Here is a 24,745-nt window from a genome sequence, read left to right on the forward strand (position 1 = left end):
CGTTGCATTCAAAACTTACTCTTTCATTCAGAAACTTCCAAGTGCTTACTCTAAAGAATAAGAAGGACTGACCTTGTTTTATGCGTGTGTCAGCTTTTCTTAGATAAGACTCATTGGAGGTGAACTTCTGCATGAAGAATTCTTTTTTTATATATACTTTTTTTTTTTTTAAAGATTTTATTCATTTATTTGACAGATAGAGATCACAAGTAGGGAGAGAGGCAGGCAGAGAGAGAGAGAGAGAGGAGGAAGCAGGCTCCCTGCCAAGCAGAGAGCCCGATGCGGGGCTCGATCCCAGGACCCTGGGATCATGACCTGAGCGAAAGGCAGAGGCTTTAACCCACTGAGCCACCCAGGCGCCCCTATATATACTTTAAAAAAAAAAAAAAGATTTTATTTATTCATTTGACAGACAGAGATCACAAGTAGGCAGAGAGGCAGGCAGAGAGAGAGGAAGGGAGGCAGGCTCCCTGCTGAGCAGAGAGCCCAATGCAGGGCTGGATCCCAGAACCCTGGGATCATGACCCGAGCCAAAGCAGAGGCTTAACCCACTGAGCCACCCAGGCGCCCCGGCATGAAGAATTCTTGAAAATATTAATGTGCTCTTTCAGACTCAGCTCATTCTAGCTACACCCTTGCAAATCAGAAAACTGATTTCTTTGACATTATTGCCTCTCGGTTGTTTTGAAAGACACATAAGTATAAGGGTTGAGAGCTTGAACTCTAGCACCCTGGGTTTGAGTCCTGGTTTTCTCCTCTACTAGCTAATGAACGATTCAAGGCCTCCGCTTTTCTCATGTGTATGATGGGGACCGTGGGAGCTACTGAGATTTGTCGTGTTAAATGTGTTAGATGAGGAATATATGTGAGAAGTTTAGAACAGTGCCTGGCAGTAAGGACTGTGAGTTAGATTTAAAAAAAAAAAAATTATTCTAACCATAATATTTGAAAGCCTATTTTATATATATATTTAAGGATTTTATTCATTTGACAGAGAGAGAGCAGGAGAGCACAAGCAGGGGGAGCAGCAGGCAGAGGGAGAGAGAGAAGCAGGTTCCTGCCGAGCTGGGAACCCAATGTGGGTCTCAATCCTAGGGCCCCCAGACCATGACCCAAGCCGAAGGCAGATGACCTAACTGACTGAGCCACCCAGGTGCCCCTGAATGCCTGTTTTTTTTTTTTTTTAAAACAAAATGGGAGGATTCAAAGAAATTATTAAAAACAGTATTCAGTTGAGTGAGTTGAAAAACCTAATTGGCTTCACTTAATGATTCGGGAATCAGGCCACATCTCATGTTAGCAGATAGAAAGGGGCTCCAAGGAGCTGTAAAAATGGAAGGCAGAGGGGGCAGAAAAAGAAGTTTCTAGCAAAGAGTGGGTTGTTTTGGGCGCGGTCACCTTCCTTTGAGGGAAGGCGGGGGTCTGTCAGGCTGATCTTACTAGGACCGACCAGGTAATTCCAGACTGGTTCAAGGTTACATTCCCGAGAGAGCCTGGAACCGCCGTTGGGTTAGGTATCAAGTCCTGGTTTGGTGATGTGGGCTTAGTCCATTTTGGGCCTGTTGCCTCTTTTTTTAACCAGAGAATGTAGACTTTAGGTGTCCTCACTGAATGAATTCCTAGTCTGTGGCTAAGAGATAACACAGGTAGAACTGCTTAAGGTGCTTCACTGAAAGGTAAATCTCGTGGGGTCATCGAACACCCAAACGGGAAAGCTTGTCTATGGGAACCTGTTGGGGCCAACGTGTGGTCTTGCTAGCATGTGTGGACTTTAACTTCAGTGTGAAGAGCTTAGAGTCCTGGTACTCAACAAGTTTGACCTCTTGCTTCAGTGTCTCACCAGGTTTCTGTTTAAGATAGAAAATCCTGGGTCCTCCTTGTACCAGCTGAGCCGCAATCCCTGGGGTGGAGAGCCCAGGAATCGACATTTTTATCAAGTAGCGCTGGTGACTCGCAGGCACGATGGGCACTGAGAACGGTTGTCTTAGGAGAGTGCCTGTCCACCAAGGCGCTCGTTCACATCCCTTTGGGGGCATGAACAAGATGGAGGTGCTTGTGTCCTGACTTCGTTGTTCGGGGTCCAGCATGGGGCGGTGATGTTAGTGGGTGACTCCGATGGAGTCTTGCCAGGGGCAAGAAGCAGTGACATTAGAGGACAGTTAGTGATTCTGTCAGGCGTGTGAGCTGACCTGGTATTTTTGAAGAGTCACCGAAGTGGTTACCAGGCACTTGGGGGAAGGGAGGAGCGGGGAATTCTTGCATCATGGCTACCGAGTTCTGTTGGGGATTGTGGAAATGTCCTGGAGATGGTTGGTGGGGATGGTTGTGCAAAACTGTGAAGGAACTAAAGGCCACCAGACTGTGCACTTTACAATGGTTGAAGTGGTCAGTTTTATGCGACGTGATTTGATCATAATAAAAAACACTTAATAAGGCCATTACTGGGGTGCCTGGGGGGGCTGTTGGTCTGTTGAGCTGCCAGCTCTTGGTCTTGGCTCAGGTCATGATCTCAGAGTCCTGGGATCGAGACCCCTTTAGGCTCTGCGCTCTGCAGGCTCTGAGGAGGCCCCCCCCCCCCCACCGCTAGCTTGCACATACTCTCTCAAATACATTTTTTTTTCAAGATTTTATTTATTTATTTGACAGACAGAGATCACAAGTAGGCAGAGAGGCCGGAGGAGGGGGGCAGGCTCCCTGCTGAGCCGAGAGCCCGACACAGGGCTCAGTCCCAGGACCCTGAGATCATGACCTGAGCCGAAGGCTGAGGCTTAACCCACTGAGCCACCCAGGCGCCCCTCAAGTAAATAAATCTTTAAAAAGCCATTACAACTCTCACATGTCTGGAGCTTAATTTTTTTTTTTTTTTTTTCCTTTTCGCAGCGACAGTGTATCATGCATGCCACTGATTCCAGGGGACACTCCCCTGCTTTCCTGCAACCTCAGAATGGAAGCAGCCATTGCTCGTCTGGCTACGTTCCAGGGAAGGTTGTGCCCCTGCGGCCCCCTCCTCCTCCAAAGAGCCAAGCTTCAGCCAAATTGACCTCCATCAGACAGGAAGCCCGGGCCACCTTCGCTTTCTCCACCGAAGAGCAGCAAGCCCAGAGAGAAAGCCGAAAGCAGAAGAGGCACAAAAATACTTTCATTTGCTTTGCTATCACTAGTTTCTCATTTTTTGTTGCACTTGCGGTCATTCTAGGGATCTCCTCGAAATACGCTCCAGATGGTAAGTGTGCACGTTTGCATGTCGTGGGCACGCACGTGTACAGAGCACGTGTACTAGGAGAAGAATGAGGGAAAGGAAATGAATGGGAGGCTAGAATTAAAAAGAAAAACTCGCGTTATCTTGACTTGGCTCTAGCTAATTCGTATATAGAGAAATGGAGACATAACTGCTTATTAAAGCAATTGTTAAAGAAATCCATTGGAAATGATACAGTTGAGGGATTTGCTGCTTTGTCCCAGTGCTCAAGATGTTCTTGGAGCATTTCTTTTTAAAATGTTCATTTTCAGAGTCTTTACAGAATTCTTGCAGTAGCACAGTTTCATCCTTTGTGGTAGGTATGATTTTCTGACTGCTGGGAGTTTTAGTGATAAAAATGACTGAATATAGGGGCACCTGGCTGGCTCAGTCCATAGAGTGTGTGTGACTTTTGATGGCCTGGTTGTGGGTTCAAGCCCCATGTTGGGTGTGGAGCCTACTTATAATAAAATTTTTTTTAAATACAGTAAAAAAATTACTAAATATAGTGACAAGACTACATTTGATTTTTTTAAAAAAAATATTTATTTATTTTTATCAATTATTTGAGAGAGAAAGAACATGAGTGTGAGTAGGGGAGAAGGGCAGAGGGAGAGGGAGAAGCAGACTCTCCACTAAGCAGGGAGCCCGATGCAGGACTGGATCCCAGGATCTGGAGTCATGACCTCAGCAGAAGGCAGACACTTAAACTGACTGAGCCACCCAGGCGCCTGATTTTTTTTTTTTTTTTTAAATGAGGGAAAGTGCTAAGTTATGTGTTTGGTGGCTTGAAATCGACTGAGAAACAGTTCTAAAAGAGAAGCTTCAAGTATTTTGAGGAAACAATGTGTATCCTCTAAGGAAACCATTCAGTAGGATGGTCTGATACATTTATCTAAAAATGACTTATGACTTTATAGTTAAGTATCATGTGGGCAGGTTTTCATTCTTTTTTTTTGTTTTTTAAAGATTTTATTTATTTATTTGACAGACAGAGATCACAAGTAGGCAGAGAGGCAGGCAGAAAGAGAGAGGAGGAAGCAGGCTCCCTGCTGAGCAGAGGACCCAATGTGGGGCTCGATCCCAGGACCCTGAGATCATGACCTGAGCCGAAGGCAGAGGCTTAACCCACTGAGCCACCCAGGCGCCCCGGGCAGGTTTTCATTTCTTAAATGGCCTTTGCTTTGCAAAGTGTTGGTTTGCTAGTTGGTAATATAGCAATAGTTCGAATGGTTTTGAAGAAATTCATTGTCAGTCAGCCTCAATATGGTATCATGGCCTCGGGATAGAGTCCCATCCACCAGTCTGAAAATCAGAGGGCTCAGGGCTGTTGAAGAAGGGGCAGACCATAACACCCTGGATTGGGCATCATTTATGTCTGCATTTTTTTTTCTTTTACTCTGTACAGCAGATTTTTGTCAAATTAGATGCCTCCTTAAATGGCCATAACATCTGAGAAGCGTGTCACCATTTGTAAGACTTAAAAATACTGTTTTATTTAGTTTCCGTGGGTGCTTTTGGGGTTTTATGGACTTTAAAGTCTTGGGAGTTGTGTCCGTGCTTCTGAGGGAACAGACCTGAAGAGAGAGAGAGAGAGATGTTCATACCGTCTTTGCTGACCAGGCCAAGAGACCAGAGGATGGATTTGTCCCACTGCTTTCTGTTGGGTCCTGGCATTGATTTTCTCTTCCCTTTTCTCCAGCAAAATAACCAAGTTCACGGCAGTTGATTCATTCTTCCCAAGTCATCTGCAGTAAAGAGATGCCCGATCTGTGGGGAAGATCAGAGCTGAAATTTGTGCCTTTAATTGATGTTTTCATTTTCCCATCTAAGATAGTGATTCACTGATGTGGTTCCTTTGACTCAACATTCTTTAGTTTCACATTTTGGCAGTATACGGGTAGAACTTCGGTGGAAATACGTGGTGTGCTGACATCGTTGAGGGTCAGCCTCGCTGTGGTTATTGCTGTTACATAATCTTGATAATGAACCCGCAGCTCAACAGTGGGCAGCTAGGAGGGCGGGGGCTCTGGAGCTATTTGACAGTGCTCTCTGCAGACCATGTATTTCCTCACTAAGTGTGCTTTACAGGAGGGCAATAGACTAGAGCTTTTGGTGATGTTTCTTAAGGAAGCACGCTCTCCTGGGAAAGAATTAAAGGCAAGAGGAATTGGGGCACCTGGGCAGCTCAGTCAATTAAGTGTCTGACTCTTGATTTCCGCTCAGGTCATGATCTCAGAGTTGTGAGATCGAGCCCTGCATGGGGCTCTGTACTGGGCATGGACCTTGCTTAAGATTGTCTCTCTTCCTCTTTAAGTTTTTTTTTTTTTTTTAAGATTTTATTTATTTATTTATTAATTTATTGAACAGAGAGAGAAAGAGATCACAAGTAGGCAGAGCAGCAGGCAGAGAGAGAGGAGGAAGCAGGCTCCCTGCTAAGCAGAGAGCCTGATGTGGGGCTCGATCCCTGGACCCTGAGATCGTGACCTGAGCCGAAGGCAGAGGCTTAACCCACTGAGCCACCCAGGTGCCCCTTCTTCCTCTTTATTTATTTATTTTTAAAATTTATTTATTTATTAAATATTTTATTTATTTATTTGTCAGAGAGAGAGAGAGAGAGTGAGCACAGGCAGAAAGAGGCAGAGGGAGAAGTAGGCTCCCTGCTGGACAAGGAGCCAGATGTGGGATTCAATCCACATTGAGTTAAGCAGGGAGCTGCTTAACCAACTGAGCCATCCAGGCGTCCCTCTCTTCCTCTTTAAAAAAATAACAAAGGGTCGCCTGGGTGGCTCAGTGGGTTAAGCCTCTGCCTTCGGCTCAGGTCATGATCCCAGGGTCCTGGGATGGAGCCCCGCATGGGGGGGGGGGGGTCTCTGCTCAGCAGGGAGCCTCCTTCCTCCTCTTTCTCTCTCTGCCTGCGTCTTTGCCTACTTGTGATCTCTCTCTGTCAAATAAATGAATAAAATTAAAAAAAAAAAACAACAAAAACACACAAAACAACAACAATAAAACAAAAACCAAGAGAAATTATACAACCATTTGGTAGGCTCTACATGTCAGAAGACTGGATTTCCTTCTCAGTAGCTGGGTATACAGTGCTTGTTACATGGGGCTTACATTTGCTTGTGATGTAACATCACGGAGAGTTCCAGCTCCATATTTTATGGGAAGGGAGGGAGGTTGAAGAAGAGTAAGAAATCCTTAGTATTAAGTCAGAACACATTCAGGAGGTTTCTTGTTTCTTCAGTGGAAAGAAACATTTAAGGATTATTTCTAGTCTAGTAGTGATGATCACTGACTTACCTGAATTAAGTATCGGTGATTATGAAACTGCTTTGAGAAGAATTCCATGAGATAATTGCCAAGGACTTCACCAGTGAGGCTGATTTTACCTCAGAGGTAAAATCCCCTCAAAGAGATTACCATCCCCTCAAAGAGAAAGCACGAGCCTAGGGCAACAGGAGTGCTTAGAAATGAGATGTTTGCATTAAGGGTTACATAATTCAAAATGAGTCAGAATTTCCTTTATATAAAAATTCATATCTTTGTGCTGCACTCAGCCTCTCCACTTTTCCTCTATGATTTCCCAACATGTACCTTCCACTTTTCATATGATTCCCAAGCACACCCTGCCTGTCCCTACCTTGGCTGAGTTTAAATATGGGCCACACCCACCTTGTCCTTCTGACTGAGCAACCAATGAACTTGGGTAGCGAGGGGCACTTGCATCTCTCACCTTCATGTCCCCCCCTTTTTTCTTTTTTTGAAGAGGGAGCCGGGGGAGGGGCAGAGGCAGAGGGAGAGAGTAAGAGAGAAGAGAATCTTTTTTTTTTTTTTAAAGATTTTATTTATTTATTATTTATTTGACAGGCAGAGAGAGAGGGAGAAGCAGGCTCCCCGCTGAGCAGAGAGCCCGATGTGGGGCTCGATCCCAGGACCCTGGGATCATGACCCGAGCTGAAGGCAGAGGCTTTAACCCACTGAGCCACCCAGGCGCCCCAGAGAGAGAATCTTAAGCTTCAGAACTTGCACAGGGCTCGATCTCATGGCCCTTTGATTATGACCTGAGCCTAAATCAAGAGTCAGATGTTTAACTTGCTGAGCTACGCGGGTGCCCCATGCTCCTCTTATTTAAAGGACTGTGCATCCTTTGAGGGTCTAGGTCTAGTGTCCTGTTAAACCTGCCTCAGGAGCTCCCGCCCACCCCTCCTTTCTCTGAGCTCATTTGCGCATCACCCGACTACCACATTTTAATTATTTCCTGCCTCCTGGCTTTTCTCCGAAGCTAGAGTACAAGCTCGCAGCCTGCGAGTTACTTCTGTGCTTTAAAAATTCTACAGTATCTAGTACAAAGTGAGCAAATGGATCCTCCGTAAATACTTGGGTCATGAATTGATCAAAACCAGTGTGATTCCTGCCCCCGCACCCCCGCACCCCCGTCTATAGCAGCAACTAAAGGTCTCATGCATGAAACAGCTGTGGCCATGCAGAATACTTCTATGTTGTCATCATCATCTCTTCAAGGGGCACGTTCTAACTCTAGTAAAGGAACACCACACGTCCAGCAAACCTCATTTCTTAAGGGGGAACTTGAGTATCACTCAACTTGCTGAGTAATCTTGGATTTGGCGTCTCTGATCTGCAGTTCCCTCATGTCTGAAAGTGAGAAGTCATGCCTTTGGCCGTTTGCCTCTTGCAGTTTCATGGGGAAAGGGTGCGTGTCTGCAGGTGGCTGGTATTTATCGGCTGCGGTCTGTGGAACGAGAGGGGGCTTCTGTCGCCCACTTTATGATTCACTGTGCACAGGAAGGAACCTGGGAAGACCTGACATACCTATTAGTAGTTCCCATTTTATTTTTTATTTTTAAGATTTATTTATTTATTTGACAGATCACAATTAGGCAGAGAGAGAGGGGGAAGCAGGCTCCCCGCTGAGCAGAGAGCCGGATGCAGGGCTCGATCCCAGGATCCTGGGATCATGACCTGAGCCAAAGGCAGAGGCTTTAACCCACTGAGCCACCCGGGCGCCCCATATATTTTGTTTCCTAAAACCGCTTCCTAGTGTGGGCCCAGAGACAATTCACAGTTTTGCCTCTTGCTGTGAATTTATTTCCAGAGTAGACGATTCAGGGGAACTCCGTGTTTACCTTGTGGAGTCTGAACATTATTTTGTGGAGCAACCTTTTTTACGCGTTGAAGTAAAGGATTGGACATATCTGCTGGGTGGAATGGGGTGGGATTCCCATCCTGATGGCAGGAACTTATAATGAGTCTGGCACCTGCAGATTGCGGTCAGTGGTGGTAGCACTTGGATGCGGCTAAAGAAATTCTTGCATTTTGCTGCATTGATGGGATGCTGGTGTTGCATTTTTTTTTATAGAGAATTGCCCAGACCAAAACCCACGTCTCAGGAACTGGGATCCAGGACAAAATTCTGCAGAGCAAGTTGTTATCAAGGAGGGGGATATGTTCCGTCTGACCTCGGATGCCACCGTGAATTCTGTAGTCATTCAGGATGGAGGTGAGGAATAGTCCCTGCTTATGGGGGTGGCAAGGTTGCTTGTTTCTGTGGGGGGATTTGATATTCTGTATGTAGAAAGCTGTTCTTACCCTTTAGAATGTGGTGATGGTCTATCCATGGGGCATGAGAAGTTCCTTAGGTAGCACCGTAGAATTCAAGAGCTAAAATTCCCTTAAATCATTCAAGTCAAAACCTCTGATTGATAGGGAAGGAAACAGTTCCAGAAGGTGCTCTCTCCTAGCTCGATTTTCTTACACCTATGGAGAGTAATGAAAGAATTAACATGGGTTAACCTATGTAACAATACTTTGTAGCCTCCTAGATATTTTTCTAAAAAAAATTTAATCTTCAAGTGAATGGATTGAAATTCATGCCCCTGGGCATTTCTGACATGTTGAGACATGAACTCTCCATTTCTACCTTTACTATTTTAAAAACAGGCTTAATTTCCTAAGCAGACTCTTAACAATTTTTTTCCCCAACTTAATTTCAGGAGAGTCTTTTCCTCCCCACCCTTGCTTAAGGGAAACTCTCTTTCTCTGTATCCCGGAGAGGTGATTCAGGAGTTGGCTGATACTTGTTGTGTTCCTTGCAGGATTGCTTGTATTTGGGGATGATAAGGATGGATCCAGAAATATTACTTTGAGGACTCGTTACATCCTGATCAAGGATGGTGGGGCGCTTCATATTGGAGCAGAAAAATGCCGCTATAAGTCCAAAGCGACCATTGCCTTGTATGGCAAGTCGGATGAAGGTGAAAGTATGCCAATATTTGGCAAAAAGTTTATTGGTGTGGAAGCTGGTGGGACACTGGAGATCCACGGGGCCCAGAAGGTCTCGTGGACGTTGTTGGCGAGAACTCTGCCTTCCTCAGGCCTGACCTTTGGGTCCTATGCCTTTGAAAAGGACTTTTCTAGGGGCCTCAACGTGAGGATCATTGACCAGGACACGGCCAAAATTTTGGAAAGTGCGAGGTTCGATACCCACGAATACCACAATGAGAGCAGACGGCTGCAGGAGTTTCTGAGAGTACAGGATCCAGGCCGGATCGTCGCCATAGCCGTGGGGGATTCAGCTGCCAAGAGCCTCTTACAAGGAACCATACAAATGATCCAGGACCGGCTGGGCAGTAAGCTGATCCAAGGACTGGGCTACAGGTGGGCAGACCTTTAACCTTCCTCCCCAGAGCCATGTTAGAGCCTGTGTCTGTGTGTCAGGGGCTGCAGAAAGGGACAGAGCATACCAGGCTTCGGGTGGCAGAATGGCCACTCTCGCTTTGAAACATGGGCCTGGGGGGCAGAGGGTGCTGGTTCCAAGACGCTCTTCTCTTGGCATGGGTTGGCCAAGCACTTTGTGAGCCAGAATGGCAGGTTTTGGAAAGTGAGGAACAGCAGTGAGCTCCTGAGAAACAGCCAGGCAGCCCGGGGCAGTTTACTTCCCTCTTTCGACCTTGGGCAAATCACCTTGGGCAAACCGGATTCTGCGAGAAGGTGTAGAAAGTTCCCCCTGAAAGCCTGGGGGCAAGGCACTCTTTGCCTTTTGTGGAGCCCTCGGCCTGCTGATTTGCATCTTGGTGCAGGTCTCTGGAGCCTCGGGCCCAGGCGAGGAAAGCAGAGACTGGAGGGCTGGGACAATCCCCCCACACAGTAGGAGTCATTGTGGGCTGGCGGGGCTTCTGGTCTCTCCGCCTCTCTAGCGCACCAGGATTTCCCAATCCAGCCCTGAGGCTGGGGGAAGTCACTGGCTCAACATGTCATTCAGAAAAGAGAAGTTTTAAATCTGCTTACTGGTCTTCGTAAAGCCGGGGAGTGAGTCTGCTGTGACAAGGAAGAGGACTTGAAAGCTCTCATATGGAAAGGCTCTAGTTGTTTTTTTCCTTGGATGGTTGGTGGATCTAGTTGTTAGTTTCCTTCCATGGGTTGTCGGACTGGAGCAGCAGCTGCGGAAATCCTAGAGAAGGTGAAGCAGACAAAATTTATGAAGAAAGGGTCTGTAATGTTCTTAAAATGCCTTTTCTTCACCGTGGGGATTTTTGAGGAGGTGCTGAGTGCTGGTACCCCTAGGTGCTGAGATGAAAGAGCCCTTGTTTAATCCAGCAGATAAACACACCTCAGTAGACAGGAGTGTGCAGTGAGACCCTCGCTTCTAGGCTGTCATGGGAGTGCAACTAGTGGGAGCCCTCAAATGGACCTGGGGAACCTGTGGAGGCTTCCCAAAGGTGAGAAACGTGGGGGGAGTTTAGAAGCATGCTCTGTGGGCAGTTGGAGATGGAGAGCTTTCTAGACAGGGAGTAGCAGGTGCCAGCCCTCGGAGGTGGGTTCATGAAAAATTAGGATTAAATGTAAGACACACACAGAAAGCTGCTAAAAACAAGAATGCAGGGTGTGTGTGTGTGTTTTTTTAAAAAAGATTTTATTTATTTATTTGACAGAGATCACAAGTAGACAGAGAGGCAGGCAGAGGGAGAGGAGGGGAAGCAGGCTCCCTGCTGAGCAGAGAGCCCTATGCGGGGCTCCATCCCAGGACCCTGGGATCATGACCCGAGTTGAAGGCAGAGGCTTTAACCCACTGAGCCACCCAGGTGCCCCAAGAATGTAGGGTTTAATGACTTATCACAACGTGACTCCTGGATAGCCACCATGCCAGTCAAAGCATAGATCATTGCCCATGGCCCAGAGGTCCCCTGGCTGGCTGTCCCCTCTGTTTCACTGATGACTCCCTTGGCTCACCAAAGATAACCACTCACTGGAATTTGTGGAGAACGTGAAAGTTTAGGTTTGCCTATTTCTGGACTTCATATAAATGTGAGCAGACAATATACCCCATTTTGTATCTGGCTTCTTTGTTCAACTCTGTTAACTGAGGGTTATGTATTTTGGTGCGTGTGGTGCTGGTTTGTTTTCATTGCTGTTCATTTTCTATTGTAGGAGTCTACCCAGTGTATATTCACTGCTGGGCATTTCTAACAGTTCAGACCTCTGTTGTAAAAAGGGCTTCTCCTTGGGGCACCTGGGGTGGCTCAGTCGTTAAGCGTCTGCCTTCGGCTCAGGTCATGATCCCAAGGTCCTGGGATGGAGCCCTGCATCAGGCTCCCTGCTCAGCAGGAAGCCTGCTTCTCACTCCTCTTGCCACCTGCCTCCCCTCTGCTTGTGTTCTGTCTCTCGCTCTCTCTTCTCTCTGTCAGATAAATAAATAAAAAATCCTAAAAAAGTAAATAAAAAGGGCTTCTCCAAATGTTCTGTTATCCATCTTCTAAAACCCATGTGTCCATACTTCTGTAATTTATAGACCTAGGAATGGAAACATGATCTTTTCAAAGTTAGATACCTACTTCGTTTCATTATCCAGTAATGCCAGGATGACAGCTTTTGTCTCTTTACTCCATTGTTCTTCTGGATTTGTGTGATCCTTAGCTGTGAATATGTTGTTTGACATTTTTGGGTTCCTTTCCTCCTGGTTTCTGAATCCCCTTTCAAACAGTGCTGCTGATTTGACAGAGGAATTTGAGTGGTGACCCTTTACCAGTGTGCCAGTGTTCCATTGCTATGACATTATCTCCAATGTACACAAACACACGCCTTTGAAGATACTGTTCTGGTGCAGCGAAATTTTCCTCAAGTGGAGGAGGGAAGTAGGAGTGTTTTGGAGATAATGTCAGGAGAATAGAACATTGTTTTATACTTGCTGAGGCAGCTTTGGTAAATAAAGGAAGCCTCTGATATTTCTTCTCCTTTCTTCTCACATGGGAGATAATAAATTGAAACATTTGGCATTTGATTCTTTGTACTATACCAAGGAATATAAATAGAGCTATAAAGCGTGGTCACCTGAGAGTAGCTAATCCACGCAGGGGCAGGTGTGGAATTTATAAGGATATAGGCATGCTTTGGTTAACTTTTATCTGAATGTCCAGCCATCTGTCTGGCGTAGATCACACACACACACACACACCCTCTAGAGTAGGAAATTGACATTATTCTTTCCGGGTTTTAAACCAGGAATCTTAAGGCAGACACACCCACACCCCCACCCCACACACACACCCACCCACATACACACTGCGCCCCCCCATCCCTCTAGAATAGGAAATTGATATTTTTCCTTCTGAGTTTTATTTTTTTATTTTTATTTTTTTTAAAGATTTTATTTATTTATTTGACAGAGATCACAAGTAGTCAGTCAGGCGGAGAGGAGGAAGCAGGCTCCATGCTGAGCAGAGAGCCCGATGTGAGGCTCGATCCCAGGACCCTGGGATCATGACCTGAGCTGAAGGCAGGGGCTTTAACCCACTGAGCCACTCAGGCGCCCCTCCTTTTGGGTTTTAAACCAGGAATCTTAAGGCAGATTTTTTTGGCTTTTTGTCTTTGTTCTTTTTTTATTTTGGCCACAAGTTTGAACAAGTCCCTGGGGTATTTATTACAAAAATGAAATGAAATTAAAGGGCATTTTCAAACACAGTTGCTGTCAGCAAATAGATATATGGCATGTAAAATTTCAAATCTCTCGGATAGTGATTACACAATTTTGATTTAAGATTATTAAGAAACCAGTAACCCAGTGGTTTTCAGCTATGCACTCCTGAGATTCTTGAAAAATCGCATCCCCAAGGTCCCCCTAGAGATTTTTACAGAAGAATCTCTGAAGGGTAGGACCCCCAGATGTTCGATGTGCAATCGGGTCTGATCACTACTGCTCTAACCTCTGACCTGTAACTCGGGTTCTCAGTGTGGTCCGCAGACCAGTAGCATCAGCATCACAGGGGGGCAGGGGGAGGGGCTTGTTAGCAACATGCCTGCTCTGTCCCCACCTCAGGCAGTCAGCGGGTGGGGCCCGGGAGTCTGATCTGACAAGCCCTCCAGGTGTTCTGATGCACACTCAAGTGTGAGAACCACTCTCTGACTCAGTGGTTCTCAAGTGTGGCTGCACATTCACATTGTCTGGGGAGCTTTGAAAACCTACCAGTGCCATGCCCCACCTGCAGAGATGGTGATGGCGTCAGTCCGGGCTGGGTCTGAGTGTGGGTGGCTTCCTCAAGCTCGTTCTATTATGTCATTCTATCACGCAGCCGGATTGAGAACATTGCTGAGAGTTCAAAAGAGAGCGGGCAGTACTTACTTTATTTTTATTTATTTTTCTTTTCTCTTTATTATTATTTTTTAATTTTTTAGAAAGATTTTATTTATTTATTTGACAGACAGAGATTACAAGTAGGCAGAGAGGCAGGCAGAGGGAGAGGAGGAAGCAGGCTCCCTGCTGAGCAGAGAGTCTGATGTGGGACTCGATTCCAGGACCCTGAGATCATGACCTGAGCCGAAGGTAGAGGCTTTAACCCACTGAGCCACCCAGGTGCCCTCTTTCCTCTTTAAAGTTTTTGTTTAGATTTCCAGTTAGTTAATAATACAGTGTAATATTAGTTTCAGGTGTACAGTATAGAGATTGAACACTTGCATACAGTACTACCCAGTGCTCAGCACGACAGGTGCATTCCTTAATCCCTATCCCGTGTTTCATCCATTCCCCTCCCTGCCCCCCACAAGCCCACCTCCCCTCTGGTAGTTAAGAGTCTCTGTCGTTCGCTGTAATTAAGAGTCTCTTCTGGTTTGCTTCCCTCTCTCTCTATTTTTAACCCCCCTTCCCCTATGTTCATCTGTTTTGTTTCCTAAATTCCACATATGAGTGAAATCATGTGGTATTTGTCTTTCTTCGACTGACTTATTTCACTTAGCATAATGAACTCTAGTTCCGTCCATGCCTTTGCCAATGGCAAGATTTCATTCTTTTTTTTTTATGAGTGAGTAATACTCCTGTGTGTGTGTGTGTCTGTCTGTCTGTGTGTCTGTGTATACACATCACCTCTTCTTTATCCATTCATCAGTCAGTGGATTCTGGGCTCTTTCCATATTTTGGCTATTTTAAATAATGCTGCTATAAATATCAGGGTGCGTGCCATACTCATTTTAAAAGAAGGGAAATAAATGGGCTTGTGGCCAGAACGATCGGTGAATAATAGGGGTGTGTAGTGGGGAAGGAAGACAGTGATTCATGTGAGTCCCAGCCTTCGGTGTTCCACCTGTGACAAGGCCAGACAAACAAGGATTTAAAAAAATCTAGATGCATTTCCTTCTGTGATGACTGTTACTTCAGTCAAGATTTGGACTTGCAACCACATGGAAAAAGAGATAAGGGCTTGATAAAAGTGAAATTCAAGCACTACGCAGCACCTGACATAGCATCTGTGTCAAGGATCTGGGTTGGGACCATGACCAATAAGGCGCATGCTCTTTTCCCCTCCAGGCAAGCGTGGGCTTTGGTTGGGGTCATCGATGGAGGAAGTACTTCTTGCAATGAGTCCGTGAGAAACTATGAAAACCATAGTAGTGGAGGCAAGGCTCTTGCCCAAAGAGAATTTTATACGGTGGATGGTCAGAAGTTCGCCGTGACAGCTTACAGTGAGTGGATTGAAGGTAAGCAGGAATGATTTAGACTCTTCTAAGACGTTGGTAAGTTCTGTGAAAGACTGCTTTCTTTAGGTGGAATTGTATCCAAGGGACAGTCTGATTAGGTTTCTCAACTAGTTGAAGATGAAAACTGTCGTTTCCCACTATAGCCCATCCTTTCGACTCAGAGTTCTTGCTGGGTTGGAGAATGTTCTGTTGTAGCCTGGCCACTCCCAGCTGGCCTCTGTTCTTGATTCTCAGTCATAAAGTGTGGTTGATTATTACAGACGGATTTGTTTCCCGGATCTGGTACCCCAGGAGCCAGTCTAGCTGTGACAGGGTAAGTCGCCTTCGGTTATACCCTGAGACGGTGAATATGCTTTTGTACTTGGATCTTTTCTTTACGCAGACATGGCGCATATATACCTTTGCACACATGCTTTATAAACAGCCCTCGTTCTCGTTTTCTTAGCAGTTTCTCCTTGACCCAGCTGATGCATTTGTCTTCTCAACGACTTGGAAAACACAGGAACACACAAAGTAAAAATTAAGTTCTAACCCTATCGTTACAAGAGAATTGTTTTTGTGCAAATAATCTAGTTATTTTTCTCTGATGTATGTTTTTCTCCCCTAATGTCCATTTTGTTTTAAGCTGCTTCCCTCGCCGGAAATGACATTTTATAGTTACCTTAGGTCTTTAACATTTTCTTCCACATAATTTTCATTCTCATTCACCTTTCAGAAGAACCATAATGAGTTCAAATAATGCCTGGCACTGGGTGTTCAGGGTACCTCTGACTTGTTTCTTTAAGGATGTTTCCTCTCCTGCTTTGCTGCCGGGTTTTTTGGCTCAAGGTATGGATTAGCAGGCTCCTGTCGGTGCTTGCCCACTACCTTTCTTTTGCAAGCAAAAATTATCCCAAGATTATTGTGAAATGAGTAATCGAGAGGGGCCTTATTATCCAGAAAGGTTGATTTTAGGGCTCATACCTCAGTTTTCAGTAGCAGGGGCCAGTATGCTTCTAAGATGGATTTCTGGAGACAGAGAGCCCTGCTTTTCACTTCCTATGTGGTGGTGGGCATGTGACTTGAACTTCCTAGCTCTCAGTTTCCTCATCTGAAAAATGGGCACAGTCAGAGGAACTACCACATAGGGCTGCTATGGGTATCTGAGGGGAAGAATATGAAGTTTTTCATATTCTTTTCACATGTGCCTAGGAAGCACTTGGTGTTAGCTATTTTAATGATGATCCCAGCATGACTTGGGTTGTAATTTTGTACCCTTGTAATTAAAGAGAGAAAGTCTTTTGCTTTAAAATGAGCAGGTACATAGAGTTCCCTGTATGTAATAGAGACTTTCTCATGTTCCTTCTAAACAGCCTTCTGGGTTTGGGCCGAGGGGATGGTACCTCCTATGGACAAGGAAGCTCAGCTTTCTGCCTCCAAAACCACTGCTTTCTACCCTGTGATGGTTGCCCCGGCAAAAAGCAGACAGGAAACATGTTTTAGCAAGAATCTGGAGTCCTGCATGAAGAGCTTAGTGGAAGGGCTTCCAGTAAGAGTTCATGCAGAGGATAATTACTGACAAATCTCCAATCAACATTTCCTCTGTGGAAAATTTGGTTTTTATTTCCGCATTAGCAGTGACTACTCATTTCTGGAAGAGGGTCTGTCCTAGCTGTCGTAGGATATTGGGTCCCGTGTTCTCAATGACTCTTATTTTCTGGAAGAGGAAGAAAAATCTCTCCAGGAAGCAAGGGGGGGGGGGGTGAGCTTATTTCCTTTCATATTTCCAATTCGCTAGTGTTAATGGGAGGAAATCTCAGGCAGGATTTTCCTCTGATGCTAGGAAAAAGTGAGGACTTAGTAAAAACACAGATCTTCCCAGTCTAACCTTATGACTTCTTTCTTTAAGCAGCAACAAATCCTCATGGTCTTTGAAGTTGAACCTGATGTATCCAGCAACCCTCTTCTTTAAAAAGCAGTTTTTAAAAAAATATTGTATGAAAAAAAATTGTTTCTTAGTTCTTTATTTATTTATAAAGATTTTACCCATTCATTTGACAGAGAGAGACACAGCGGCAGAGGGAACACAAGCAGGGGGAGTGGGAGAGGGAGAAGCAGGCTTCCCGCTGAGCGGGGAGCCCAATGTAGGGCTGGAGACCATCTGATGCAGGACTGGAACCCGATGCAGGGCTCTATCCCAGGACCTTGGAATAACAACCTGAGCTGAAGGCAGACACTTAATGACTGAGCCACCAGGCACCCCACTTAGTTCTTTTTTTAGATTTTTTTTTGTGTGTGTGTGAAATCTGAAAATTTGGGCAGTGATTATCCTTGCTCCTGAGGTTCTTGGTTATCTTTGTGCCTATCCTGCCCATTCTGATTCTTAGGCAGGCAAAATAATAAAGAAGTTAGGAGACTGGGCTCTGGAGTTCAGTTAGCATTTAGTTTTGGAATCTACCATTTTTCAGCTGTTCTTCAAACTCCCTGACTTCTGGTTTCTTCATCCCTAGTGTGCATAGCACTTTCTTTCTCTCCCAGTTGTTTTGATGAAAGCTATTTATTTATTGAATTTATTTGTTTATTTTTTAAGACTTTATTTATTTGAAGGAAAGCACAAGGGGGGGAGGGGGAGGAGCAGAGGGAGAGGGAGAAGCAGACCCCCCACTGAGGAGGGGGCCCAATCAGGGACTTGGCTCCCAGGACCCTGGGATCATGACCTGAGCTGAAGGCAGACACTTAACTGACCACCCAGGCACCCTGAAAAGTTTATTTATTATGCATGTAAAGTCCCAGCAACTATTAGTTGCTGTTATTGGAGTCATCATTATTAATATTATTATTTAGACCAAATCCTATCATAGGCTTTAGTATCTGGATAAAAGAAATACATAAACAAGAAAGCTACTTTACTTTTTTTTTTTCAGTACTTTTTTTTTGGTCCTTCGTGAAAACAAACACATGGTAGGTTGGCATCTCAAGGAATAGAATCCATGACTTGCTCAGGTTAGGTTTTTTCGGGAGAGTGGGTTCAGGACTGTCAAGGTGTCTGTAGTATTCCTTGTGCCTTGCCCGAATTTCCTGCTTTCTGAGTTCCCTAACTAGTTCCCTAACTAGTCAGTGTGTTTCTTCGCTCCCGCCATGGACCTTTAGGGTCGGTATCTTTTTTTTTTTTTTTTAAAGATTTAATTTATTTATTTGGCAGACAGAGATCACAGGTAGGCAGAGAGGAAGACAGAGAGAGAGGAAGGGAAGCAGGCTCCCTGCTGAGCAGAGAGCCTGATGTGGGGCTCGATCCCAGGACCCTGGGATCATGACCTGACCCGAAGGCAGATGCTTTAACCCACTGAGCCACCCAGGCGCCCCTAGCCTCGGTATCTTAAAGTCACCCCAGAACAGTGTGCCAGTTAATTGGAAGGATGGTTGTAAGTACAGATACAAGGAAACAGACAGCTTTGAGATGAGGTGTTTTCCCTTCTCCATTGATCTTATGACGTGGCTTCCATCTGTTGTGTATACATTTGCATTAAGTCAGCTTTTGGTTTGTGACAGATGCTATCGCGGGTGTTTTAGAAGCAGGAAATGCTCCAACACGTGGTTGCACATGAAAGAGTAAGTGAAGGAGATGTTGGATCAACTTTTCAGTTTTGGTTAGCTGATGGGGAACCGACTTCGAGTTTCGAAAGGATGCATTGGGAGAGATCAGGGATTAGTCCCTGGGTCACGTAGACGGCAGAGTTGGCGTTATCCCAGGGAAGGAGCGGAGTCGGACAGGGGCACTATCTTGTGGCCTCTGGGTGACACTACAGATCCTAGTGGGAAGGCTGGTCCCTTCAGCGGACTTCTGTGAGTTTGCACGAAGAAACAGAGGAGCGGATATACAGGTGGACGTCCTCTGCTGCCTTCACGAATGTATCCTCCAAGGAAGTGAGCTATTCTCCCCTTGGACAGGAGTGAATAATACCAGAAGGGAACCCTAGAATGAGAATACTGGAGAAGTAGGTTGTTTCTAGCAAGGATGTTGGGGAAGTCTTTAAAGATGTGCCTGATCTTGGGGCACCTGGCTGGCCCAGTTGATAGAGCATGTGCTCTTGATTTTAGGGTTGTGGTGAGTTCAAGCCACACATTGGTTGGCGATGACTTAAATCCACTTAAAAAAAAAGATTTGCCTGACCTTTATAAGATGGGGATAGTATCTTGGTTGGTGGATTAAGAGTGGAAGGACATTGTAGCTAAGGAACAAAGCATGAACAAAGGCCCAGGGACGAGAGATTGCCTAAGCAAACTTGTGTTCTTAAGATGATGTATGTGCTAATGTTCTCTCTCTCATCCTGTGTCTGGATCACGTTGAAACACGGAGTATTTACTAAAGACCTATTCCGTGTTTCGCAGCATCTCCTTATGTGGGATATATTCTTACTACATTTTAGGACTGCTAGGAAGCCTCATTAGATAGTTTTAACACTGAGTGCAAGTACAGAGAGAGATTTGGGGATCAAAAAGAGTAGTTGGAAATTTCCTGTCCCGCTGTGGTTCGGGGAACACAGGGCGCTCTACCCTGGTGGTCAGGCTGTCCATGTCCATCTTCTTATTATCAGTGTCTGCAGGACGACAGGCACACGGTTAGCGCTGGTAAAAATGTACTGACTCGCGTCTAACTCAGCTTTTGATTTGTGAGTCAATGAGGAGGCAGAAATGCCTACTAACACATCATTTTCTTTCTTACTTTTTGGTTTAGGTGTTTCTCTTTCAGGTTTCCGGGTGGAGGTTGTGGACGGAGTGAAGCTTCACCTGCTGGATGACGTTAGTAGTTGGAAACCTGGAGACCAGATTGTAGTGGCAAGCACAGACTATTCTATGTACCAGGCAGAGGAGTTCACTCTCCTCCCCTGTCCTGAGTGCAACCGCTTCCAGGTCAAAGTCAAAGGTATCGGACTGCTCAGAATGTTTCTTGGCATTTGATTCCTGCAGCATCCCCCTTCCTGCCACCCCACCCCAAAGCCAGGACCTTCCTCATCTGTGGTCACCACCACCACCATCATCATCTGGATATTAAAGATCTTAGCAGTGGGGTGCTTTGAACACCAGATCCCAGGGGATGTTAGATAAGAGTATTTAGGGAGCGATAGTGTTGTTGTTAATGACGTGTAGCAGGCAAATCAGTGTTTTTTGTGCTGATCTTTGTTTAAAACAAACAAACAAAAAAAGATGCAGCTACATGGATTGATTTCCCCAAGATCCTATCTAACTTCTTTTCATTTTTTACTATCAAATAATAATCCAATTATCGACTGAGTCATACTTGAAAAGAAGTCTTTTTTCTTCTTAATTAAAAAAAAGTCTCATTGTTTTTGAGCACCTACTTCCTTGGCCAAAAAAAAAAAAACCCAACAGATCTAATATTTAAAATAGAACTGGAAAGGTATTTTCATAGACTACTTTTTTTTAATCGTAAGCTTGAGTTTTTTGATGGAAAGCAGTATGCAGTGAGATCCATACTGTAAGCTATGTTTAGGAAGAACAGCTGACTTCTACCAGGTACTTATCCTGAGACTGTAATAGGCAAAGCTCGTTTATATGTTGCCTCACTTGTGGAAGTTGTTACATTGTCTCCCTTGCTTGGGTACTCAAGATTATATATACATTCATGGTATAAAACCAAAGAGTTTATGGTAACTATTTAATAGGCACACAGTCATGGGTAATTTAGAGCTCTATGTAGTTCAAGGGAAAGTGTTTTTGCTTTAAAAAAAAAAAGTAGGACAGCTGGCTCCCTTGGCACTTTCTACGCTTCATTCAGCATAGAATCTTGATGATTCTTGATCATAGAATTCTTGATGATATAGAGCATCAGCAGAAAACACCCCCCCCCCCCCAACCATGTTACTATCTGGCATTAATTTTGTTTGGAAATTCCCACTCTTGTTAACAAGTCTACATGATAATGAATCTCCCATGATCTCCGCTGCTTGATTTATTTGTATTTTTCCTTCCTGAGTTTATGTGATAAAAAGTCAGAGAAAAGCTCATTATTAAAGTGTTTCTAGACTTCCCGAAAGGTGGAAATTTATTTTTATTTATTTTTATTTTTTTATTTTTTTTAAAGATTTTATTTATTTATTTGACAGCGAGAGAGCGAGATCACAAGTAAGCAGAGAGGCAGGCAGAGAGAAAGAGAGAGGGAAGCAGGCTCCCTGCCGAGCAGAGAGCCCGATGTGGGACTCGATCCCAGGACCCTGAGATCATGACCTGAGCCGAAGGCAGCGGCTTAACCCACTGAGCCACCCAGGCACCCCAGAAAGGTGGAAATTTAAAAGAATGCCTGCTCATATTCAAATAAGAAGTAGGAAAGACGGCCATGTTTGTGAGGTTCATGTTTCTGTGCATATTACTGTAGTTTGGAAGTGAAAGCAAAAATGACTCGATACCCCGTTATCAACATCTGCAAAACCATTCCTTTTTCTGGATTCACCGGGCATTTGGTTCTTCATGTGCCCTCAGGGGATTAGAACAAGAGTGTTTGGAAGGAACCTGAGGGAGCAAGATAGAGAGAGAGAGAGGGAGAGTACTTAGTACATTCCAGAATATTGATGCCATTCAGGAGAGGATTAAGTCCCCTGCCTGTGTTTGGTTTTGAGATTGAGTAAATGGTTAGAGTAAATAATCTTTAAGATTAATAATAAATAATCTTCAAAATTAATAATAAATCTTAAATAATAATAAATTATAATTATAATATATATAATGATAAAATAATCTTAAATAATAATAAATAACCTTTAAAATTGCTTCCTTATATTCTGTGATTCTGAGGTGTTTAAGAATGGCAACACACTATCCATTTGGGTAATATCTTGGAGTTGCACAATAAAGAGGACTGTCTTTTCGATACATTTCATGTGTTCTTTGCTAAAAATATTTTTTTTCTCTTGCCCATGTGAACCAGAAGCCCCTCAGTTCCTGCACGTGGGTGAGATCACCGATGGTGTAGACATGAGAGCGGAGGTCGGAATTCTCACCCGGAACGTTGTCATCCGAGGAGAAATGGAAGACTCGTGCTACGCTGGGAACCAGTGCCAATTCTTTGACTATGATACATATGGGGGGCATGTCATGGTAGGCAAAAAGATTTAATGAGTTCCTTGGTTGTTACTTTCAAGGTTTTTTTAAAGATTTTTTTAAATTTTATATATTTATTTATGAGAGAGAGAGAGGAAGGGTGGGAGGGAGAATGAACAGGGCAGGGAGGAGCAGAGAGAGAGGGAGAAGCAGGGAGCCCGATTCGGGGCTCGATCCCAGGATCCCAGAATCATGACCTGAGCCAAACGCAGATGCTTAACTCAGCCACCCGGGGCCTCCCAAATTTGCAGTGGGATCTATATGGAAATGAAAAAGAAGCCATATTTTATTTTTCTATTCAGTAACAATGAAGAGATTTTTGCATAATTAAAAGAGAAAATTCTATCTTCATTTAGTTGACCTCGACCTGTAGTTAAACCATTTTGTGTCAAGCACACAGTCTCTGAAATGATCAAATGATTCTCTTTTTTTTAAAAGATTTATTTATTTATTTATTTATTTGACAGACAGAGATCACAAGTAGGCAGAGATGCAGGCAGAGAGAGAGGGAGGAAGCAGGCTCCCCGCCGAGCAGAGAGCCTGATGTGGGGCTCCATTCCAGGACCCCGGGATCATGACCTGAGCCGAAAGCAGAGGCTTTAACCCACTGAGCCACCCAGGCGCCCATGGATCAAATGATTCTTTTTAGAAGGGGAAGCAGTAGTGATATATACATACAAAATATCTTTCTGTAAGAATATTTTTTGTATGCAGATTTTTATTCTGTAAAAGTATGGAGCACTTACTCTGTGGTAAGCCTTGCCCTGCATACTATCTGCTGTGCCTTCTGGGCTGCGTTTTGGGCTGCCTGTGTTTTAAAAACAGTTTTGTGCTCCGAGTAGGTTATGGTTGTTAACATTTCTGTTACACTGTTTACTGAAATTGTGGTCAGTGTTATCCTTTGTTGTTAGTAGTATGAATAAAAATCCAGTGTTTAAATTAGAATGCTGAAATTGTGGATCACGGAGAAATATTTAGAAAGAAAGGAAGTAAATAATATTATGTGGGAAAATTAACAAATAACTATTTATCAAACTGTGATGGTATTTACAGAAATGAAAGAACGAGACAAGACCAAAATATTTGAACAAATCAAAACACATTACGTACATGGAAATCATTTCTGTAGCTTTCCTGGTTGCGTTTCCTTTTACTCCTAAGTAGAGGCTATTTTTATGGCTCTTTAAAGTATTCACTTATGTTAAGCATTTGCGGGGGCACCTGGCTGGCTCAGTAAGTAGAGCATGTGACTCTTGATCTCAGAGTCGTGAGTTTGAGTCCCACATTGGGCATAGGGATTACTTAGAAGAAAAAAAAGAGAAGGATTTGCTAAATTAGGAACTGGAGATCCGGGAAAGCAGGGTGCCAAAGGTGGGGGATATATATATATATATATATATATATTTTTTTTTAAATAGATTTTATTTATTTATTTTATTTATTTATTTGACAGACAGAGATTACAAGTAGGCAGAAAGGCAGGCAGAGAGAGAGGAAGGGAAGCAGGCTTCCTGCTGAGCAGAGAGCCCGATGCGGGGCGCGATCCCAGGACGCTGAGATCATGACCTGAGCTAAAGGCAGAGGCTTAACCCATTGAGCTATCCAGGTGCCCCGAAAAAAAATATTTTAATACGCATTCACCTTTAGACATTTTCTATTAGAGCCATATTTTTTTTTGCTACTCGAATATTCCAACGTATTGCTTTGATTTCGGTTGTCTTGTCCTACAGATAAGAAAGAATTTCACATCCGTCCATCTTTCTTACGTGGAATTGAAGCACATGGGTCAGCAGCAGCTGGGGCGGTATCCTGTTCACTTCCACCTGTGTGGCGACGTGGATTACAAGGGGGGGTACAGACACGCGACCTTTGTGGACGGCTTATCTATTCATCACAGCTTCTCCCGGTGCGTCACTGTGCACGGGACAAATGGTCTGCTGGTACGTAGCGTTCACTATGCTGATGCGTCGTGACTCTCCTTCATTGCCACAACCTCTCCATCTGATTAAGTCAGCTCTTGGAGCGCCGGCCTTCCTCCTCTTACTGAGAATTCTGGTGTTTTCCTCTATCAAGAGATCAAGAACACCTGGCATTTGGCTTTGCCCCTCCAGTTAAGATGAAACTTCTCTTTGCTTCTGTAGTGAGCGGGCTGCGTAGATGTCTCTTAACCCTCAGCTGATCATGTTACCGATGACATTGCACGCTTGTGTTTCTACAGATTAAAGACACAATCGGATTTGACACGCTGGGTCATTGTTTCTTTTTGGAAGACGGTGTGGAACAGAGAAATACTTTGTTCCACAATCTGGGCCTCCTCACCAAACCCGGCACCCTCCTCCCCACTGATAGGAATAACTCCATGTGCACCACCATGCGAGACAAAGTGTTCGGGAATTATGTGCCTGTGCCCGCCACAGACTGCATGTG

At 44.5% G+C, this 24,745-nt stretch overlaps 1 protein-coding gene across 3 annotated transcripts in view; it reads left to right on the plus strand.

Annotated features, from left to right (window-relative positions):
* The window catches only part of CEMIP2 (cell migration inducing hyaluronidase 2), a 98,253-nt gene that overhangs the window by 31,755 nt on the left and 41,753 nt on the right, over positions 1–24,745 (plus strand). For all 3 annotated transcript variants that reach the window (XM_046022385.1, XM_046022384.1, XM_046022383.1), the window contains 8 exons: positions 2,881–3,223; positions 8,619–8,759; positions 9,355–9,916; positions 15,054–15,223; positions 19,938–20,126; positions 22,146–22,315; positions 24,049–24,258; positions 24,537–24,742. In XM_046022385.1, the coding sequence (XP_045878341.1) occupies positions 2,893–3,223; positions 8,619–8,759; positions 9,355–9,916; positions 15,054–15,223; positions 19,938–20,126; positions 22,146–22,315; positions 24,049–24,258; positions 24,537–24,742 (1,979 nt within the window). In that variant the 5' untranslated portion in view covers positions 2,881–2,892. The remainder of the gene's footprint in view (positions 1–2,880; positions 3,224–8,618; positions 8,760–9,354; positions 9,917–15,053; positions 15,224–19,937; positions 20,127–22,145; positions 22,316–24,048; positions 24,259–24,536; positions 24,743–24,745) is intronic.

The sequence above is a fragment of the Meles meles genome, chromosome 11, assembly GCF_922984935.1.
Source record: "Meles meles chromosome 11, mMelMel3.1 paternal haplotype, whole genome shotgun sequence".
NCBI classification, from domain to species: domain Eukaryota; kingdom Metazoa; phylum Chordata; class Mammalia; order Carnivora; family Mustelidae; genus Meles; species Meles meles.